The following is a 7,114-nucleotide window of genomic DNA, read 5'->3' on the forward strand; positions in this document are numbered from 1 at the left end:
GTTCCTTCTAGAACATACAGCATCTCCAAAACAAGGACAAGGTGGTGATTTGATTTCAGCTAGACTGGACTTCAGGATTGTCCGATAGTTAGCATATAAATGAGCCACCTTCTGATCTACTTTGGTGGTCAAAAAAAAAAAAAATCTAGCTTATCACAGGATCTTGAATTTCTCCTACCAAAAGGAGCCTCCAGAAAAACATTAATGGCAAGAGCCAGGTGGGGATTGTGGCTGTTTTCAAGGGTGGGGAGGGGGCATCATATTGTGGATTATAGTTCTCTGGAGCTTTTGCATATAGCACTTCATTTAAGTCCAAAACAGCCCTGAGGGAGTCCTCCAGAAGATTGCTACACACGCTCAGTCGTGGGCAGCACAGAGACCCAGGAGGCGGAGACATTTGCCCAAAGCCTTTGGCTCCCTCACCCGTGTTCTGTACATTCCTCTCTCTAGTGACTGCTCTTCACCCACCTGTTTTGAAGCCCAGATAAACTGCTGCCAGAGCACCTACTGATGAAGCTGCCAGGGAGAGCCCTAAAAGCGCAGCAGTACACGTGAGCTCTATTATTACCCAGCTCTCTGACCTTGGGAATGAAGGTCCCTCCCTTCTCTGCGCTCTAGTGTTTTCCCTATAAAATCATAGCCCGGGCTTCTACTCTCTTCAAGGTTACATCTCATAATGAATAGTTGTTTTAAGGCAAAGAATTCAACGGAGAAAAAAAAAAAAAAAAGGAAAGAGGGACCAGTTTCCAGGGCTCAGGGTGTATCTATTTTGACATCACACAGTTGGATTCTCCTGGAGATGATTATCTTCCTTGGAGACACCAAAGAGCTCCAAACGCAGGGACTTGATGCTGGGGTTCTAGGGATCACCAACAGCTTTTTCGGAGTATCTCAATGCTCCTCCGTGGAAGAAGAATGTTCTCCAAATAAAGTAAGTGAAATGGCAGTGTCAAAGAGCATTCAAGAAAAATAAGGTGGCTGTGCAAGAAGAAGCAGGGAAAAGGTGAACTGGGGGGAAAATTTTGAAGTAAGTAACTTTGTGTCTACTTTGAATCTTAAAAGGAAAACAGACCAATTCACAATAATGGATAAATGACGGAGACTAAAATAAAAACACTCCCGAATGGTACCTTGGCCATTCTGGTATCTTCACAGTCCTCAGAGTACATACGCAACAGGCCCCCGTATCAGGCGTGAGTGACCTGGGCACTGGGGACACGAAGATGAGAATTCCCCAGACATACCTCTCCCACTCTCCCACCGCAACGGCCCACTGAGTCAGAAGGTAGGGAGGTGCTCTGCTCCATCTGAAGCCAGGGTGCTCTCCTGGATGTGAGCTGCCCTTGTATTATTCAGCAGACATGTCAGGGCACCTCCAAAGGCCAGGCTGGAACACAAAATAGCCGGGAAGAAGGATCCCAGGGAGCTACACCAGGCTGTGCTGGGGGTTTATGTTCAGACCTCCTGGGCACCTGCGACACTGTGGGGATAGATGGCGCAGTAGTATGTGGCACTGTCTTCAGGCTCCACCGAGATCACCAAGTGGAAGGTTTTCTGGGACTGACTGTGCCACACCCAAAAACGACCCTGAGTAAAATCTGCATCTTTGGATCGAGTGTTATCCCTGTAGAGGATAAACTGAAAGGAACGATCTGGCCTTATTCGGTACCAGTATAAATCCGGGTTTGAGTATGTTGTGTGGTAAGTGCAGAACAGTGTCACCTTACTGCCGCTTGCCACTGTCTGGTACGGGGGGCTCTGGGTCACTTGGTCACACAGCACGCCTCGGTCTGTGAAGAGATAAAAATAGAAAACGGTCAAGTTCCGCACCCCATAGGCACCGGGTCCCACACAGGCCCTCCCAGAGGGAACTCAACGGGCAGAGGCAGGAGAAGGACACAGAGATGAAAGTCAAAGGTGGAGAATGACTGGAAAACCAGGCGCAGAGAGAAACAGGCCAAGCGTTTAAGGTCAGAGAAAGGAAAACGGGGTGGTAGGACAAAGGGAATGTACACGAGTGAGTGTACCCACAGAAAAGCAAAAGGCTAACGCCCACAAGGAGAGTCATCTTCCTATCAGGGCTGGAGAATAAAATGGGGTTCCTGAGGTCGCTAAGACCATCTCAGGGCCTCTGACGGGAGGAAGTGGGAGGGAATTGGAGCAGGCAGGCAGCCCTGACAGTCATGTGGCTGAATGAGCTGTAACTCTAGGAGGCAAATGCTTCCAGCCAAGAAATTATTGTTGTTATTGTTATTTTGGTCCTCAATCCATCTTGAACTAATCCTTTTGTAAAACGCAATGAAGATGAATTACTTAAAAAAAAAATAAATAAAGAGAGAGAAATAGAAACTGCAAGCCCAACGGCCCAATTGCTGTACGAGAGGCTTACCCTCCATTCCCGGATCCTTGGACCACACACAGACCGGTGTCCAGCCCAAGGTCAGCTGCACTCATACTCAATAAATGGCATAAAGGAATGAGTACCTTCGACTCGTCTCTTACTCCTCCATGTAAAGAGGGAGGAAAGAGGGTTGAACAAGATGGATTCTAAAATCTCTCCTAGCCTTGAATTCTAGAAATCTTCTATTTCTAATGCTCGGGGCATACCTTGCCCCTGAGAGTGCTTGCTGCATATCATAGAGTGTGACTTTCCATCTCTCAGTAGGCCCTTTGCAGCACACACTTGGCTCCAGCTGGAAAATTCTCCCCCGCAGCAGAGCTTTCCATGGGGGATACTGCTGTGAGTGGGTTACAAGCTTGCTGGGCTAGTGCTCGGTGTGGCCACTGGAGCCATAGTGGCTGGAGCCCCTGGGACGGGCCCTTCCAGTCACATGCAAGACAAATACCATTTTGTGTGTAAGCCAGGAACATGGCAACAGCAGGGTGTATGGCCCTGAGAAAGACGAGACTGAGTACCTCACTCCCCCAAACCCAGGAGTGTCTGTAGGAGTTCCTTTTTTCCCTTCCCTGCGTCAAACTCATCGGTGAGTGCTGTTCATTCTGCCATGAAATAAATGTCCACCCTGTCCATCTCCACCACCAGCAGCTCCTGCAAACACTACCATCTCTTGTCGGAACCACTGCAGTAACCCCCTAACTGTCCTCTTACTTCTGTTCTTGTTCCTGGACAATCCCTTCCCCAGATCTTTATGTAATATAAATCAGATTATGGCAGCTGGACCTCCTTTCCTGGGCCTGTAATACCCTGCAAATGGTCTGGCAGCTGCCTCCTGTCCCACCTCAGCCCCTGTCCCACCTCAGCCCCCTGACACACACACACACGCGCACACACACACACACACACACACACATACACATCATAATGCCAGTTCCATGAAGGCAAAGACCTTGTTTATCTGTTCATGGATATACCCCCAGTGCCTAGGGTTGTGGCTGCTACATAATTGACAATCCATAAATATTTGTGGAATAAAGGAATGCAACTTTCTTCACTCAAAAACTCACCATTGACATGGCTAAGTTTGCTGGATTTGGCAAGTAAAAATACAGGACACCCAGTTAAGTTCATACTTCAAAAGAACAGCAAAAAATTTTTAGTAATATTTAGAGTGCATTTACACTAAAAAAAAAAGTATACATTGTTTATCTGAAATTCAAATTTCACCGGGAATCCTGTGTTTTATCGTAGGCGACTGTAGGCATGGAGAATACCAAAAGTGAACACCAGGTCGTCCGAAGTCCGCCCATGAGCATCCCCAGGCCCCTGGACCTGGAAGAGGATGGTTCAGTGACCAGGCTACAGGGGCCTGCACTGCCGCCTGCTGGCGGGGGTCCCCTTCACAGGAACACAGCCCTCTGCTGGCAAAAGATTGTCTCAGAGCTTCCAGGTTTTCAACATCCAGGAGCTCTGCCAGTCCCCACCCAGCTTCTGGTATCTGTCCCTGCTCTAAAGGTGTCAGCAGCCTTGATATTTATAAGAGAGCTGAGTGTTCCCTTCCTAATTTAGGCAGTAGCAATTTTTTTTTAAGTTTTTTTATTTATTGAGAGAGACAGAGAGAGAGAGAACGAGTAGGGGAGGGGCGGGGGAGGGGGGTGGAGAGAGTCCCAAGCAATCTCTGTGCTCCACGCTGAGCCGGATACAGGGTTCAATCTCACAACACCTGAGCCAAAATCAAGAGTCGGACGCTTAACCAATTGAGCCACCCAGGCGTCCCTAGGGAGTAATTCTGAAATTAAACTGCTCCTTCTCTTCTGACTGCACACCCTCAGTTACACGTGACCACATCAAGAACAAAGAAGGCTTCAGACACCCTCACACAGAGGGAGACACCCTCCCCCTTCACACAGAAAGTTCAGACACTAAGAACTCCTCAGGGTGACACAATCATGACTCTCCCCACCAGGGTGTCCTTCCAACATTCCTTGAAAGGCATCCCTTCAGGAAGGGCACTTCTCAGAACAGCAGTGCAGTGTCATGACAAAGAATGAAGTTCTGCCATAGGAACAGAGTAGCATGGTGGTCACCAGGGGCTGGGGTGGCAGAAAAGGAAAGATGTTGGCCGAAGGGTACAAACAACCAGTTAGAAGACTAACAAGTTCTGAGAATTTAATGTTCAGCATAGTGATTATAGTTGATAATATTGTATCAAATACTCCAAAGTTGCTAAGGAAGTAGATCCTAAATATTCTTACCGAAAGAAAGAAAGAAAGAAAGAAAGAAAGAAAGAAAGAAAGAAAGAATTGGTAATTATGTCATCTGATACAGGTATCAGCTAATGCTATGGTGGTAACCATTTTGCAATATATAAGCACATCAAATCAAAAGTGGCACACCTGAAACTTACACAATGTTATGTCATTTATATCTCAACAAAGCTGGAAAAAAAAATTAGTGTTTATTTACCCTTGAGAGAGAGGGAGAGTATGAGCAGGAGAGGGGCAGAGAGAGAGAGTGTGTGAAAGAGAGAATCCAAGCAGGCTCCACACTGACAGCAGAGAGCCCGATGTGGGGCTTGAACTCACAAACCATGAGATTATGACCTGAGCCAAAGTCAGACACTTAGCTGACTGAGCCACCTGGGAGCCCCCAAAATTTTTTCATTTTTAATGAGAAAAAGAAAAATGGGGCTCTGGAGCCAGATGCCTAGGTTCATATCAGCTCTAGCATTTATTTGCTGTATGACCTTAAGCATGACCTGACTATTCCAAGCCTCAATTTCTCCATCTGTAAAACAGAGACAACAATAGAAACTTTTTCACAGCTCCGCTGGAAAATTAAATGAAATAACATATGCAAGACACAAGCAAATGATCTGGGAATATTAGTGTTTGCTGTTGCTCTTAGAATTTTTACTAAATAGACTAATGAATAGACTATATTCATCACAGATATTTAGGGAAAAGATCTAAAAATATAAAGTTGTGGGGCACCTGGGTGGGTTGGTCGGTTAAGCACCCAACACTTGGTTTTGGCTCAGGTCATGATCTCACAGTTTCATGAGTTCAATCCCCAGGTCAGGCTCTGCACTGGCAGCACAGAGCCTGCTTGGGATTCTCTGTCTCCTCTCTCTCTCTCTGCCCCTCTCCCACTCGCACTCTCTCTGATTCTCTCAAAATATTTAAATAAACTTAAAAAAAATAAAAATATAAAGTTGCGAAATCTGGCAAAAGACATGTTGTACCAATTAATGCCCCCCAAAAAGTCAAAAAGTGACCCACATATGTAATTTTCTGTCAATTTTGCAAGCATGTCATAGAGCGCTGCACTCTCCTGACACCTGAGCCAGCTGTACTCTTCCCAAATCCCTAAAAGCAGTGGAAGCATGAGAAATGGGCCTCCTTACCCTGCTCATATGGTTTCCAAAAATTGCAACAGGCTTATTCATGAGAGACCACAGTGTGCAACTGGGTACAATCAAGTGACCCTCAGAGTTTCAGGATACAAGAGTCTCTCAAGATCTAATGAGCTATTACAGACTTATCGCCCTTGAATTTCTCTTTTGCATCCCCCTTAAACCTTATTGATATCTGCAGAGTAACTCCCCAAGGCACTGAGTACCCTGGACTGCCTTTCATTAGCCTGAAACCACCACTCACGAGGGGCCCTCAGACCTCGTGGGGTCGCTGGCGGGATTTGGTAAACAAGGCCATTCTTGTCCCACAGCTTGGCTCTTGGTCACTGCTATCACTCAGAAAAGACTTCTCTCCCAGTTTCCTCTGAGGTGGGCAGCTTTGTTTTTGACCTTGCAGCGCCCTCTGCTGCTCTAATTAGCCCATCTCCATAAACAGGTCATATGGGATGTTGACAGAAAACAGGTCAGGGGAAGAAAATATTCTTTGTTCATAACTTAAGTCAAAGTTGCCGCTTCTGTTCCCACTCCCCTTTCAACCCTGACACCTGCAGCTGCTTCTCTGTTGGCCTATTCTCCCCAGTCACTCAAAGAAGACTATCTTTAAGGATGTAAGTTAGCACCCTAAAAGGGTAGGTGGACATTTTCCTGTCAACAAAAAGCCTAATGCAGCTGTGGAGGACATGGGGAAATTTCCTTGGGTGGATATGGACAAATGTATCTCTTTTTGTGAAATAATAGAAACGTGATAAAAAGGAAAAGCTTAGAAGCATCTGAATGTGTGGTAATGTGAGTTGAATGGACTAAAAAGGGGTTTTTCCATCACTCTCTTCCTGTGTTACATTCCATTCCAAGACCCCCAGGTCTGATGGATAAGAAGCATGCCAAGCAGAGCCTGAGGTCCTACAGATGTCTTTCACCCCCAGGCAGGGGGAGTCCCCCCCGCCCAGGACTTCTTTTTGGGGAAGGATCTTGCTGAAGGCCCTTTGGGCAAGAACAGGTATGAAGAACCCCATCATCATTTGTTGCCTGAAGCCAGGTGTGAAGAAGTGAAACTCTATGGTGTTGCTATCGCCATGTCTGGAGCAGCCTGTGGAAAGAACAGTCTTGGTCTAACCAGGTCAGTGACACCTTTTGTGATGGGCTGTGCGGGACCTGACTCTTGACAACCAGAATTTTCAAGCCTTCTATAGGGTCTTCTCTCCAATTATTCCCTAGGGTGAGGAGGACAAATTCTATCTCATTGGCCATTGGTGGTGGCTCTCTGGAGCACACTGTTAAGCAGGATGGTGAGGCCACATGCA

General features: G+C 46.6%; 1 gene segment (V, D, J or C); it reads right to left on the bottom strand.

The window, feature by feature from the left end:
• Positions 1–746: 746 nt before the first annotated feature.
• LOC123583355 lies at positions 747–2,508 on the bottom strand. The segment is given in 2 exon segments: positions 747–1,790; positions 2,032–2,508. Coding segments are annotated over 2 exon segments (372 nt in total).
• Between the last annotated feature and the right edge of the window lie 4,606 nt (positions 2,509–7,114).

This window comes from Leopardus geoffroyi, chromosome B3 (assembly GCF_018350155.1).
Source record: "Leopardus geoffroyi isolate Oge1 chromosome B3, O.geoffroyi_Oge1_pat1.0, whole genome shotgun sequence".
NCBI lineage: Eukaryota > Metazoa > Chordata > Mammalia > Carnivora > Felidae > Leopardus > Leopardus geoffroyi.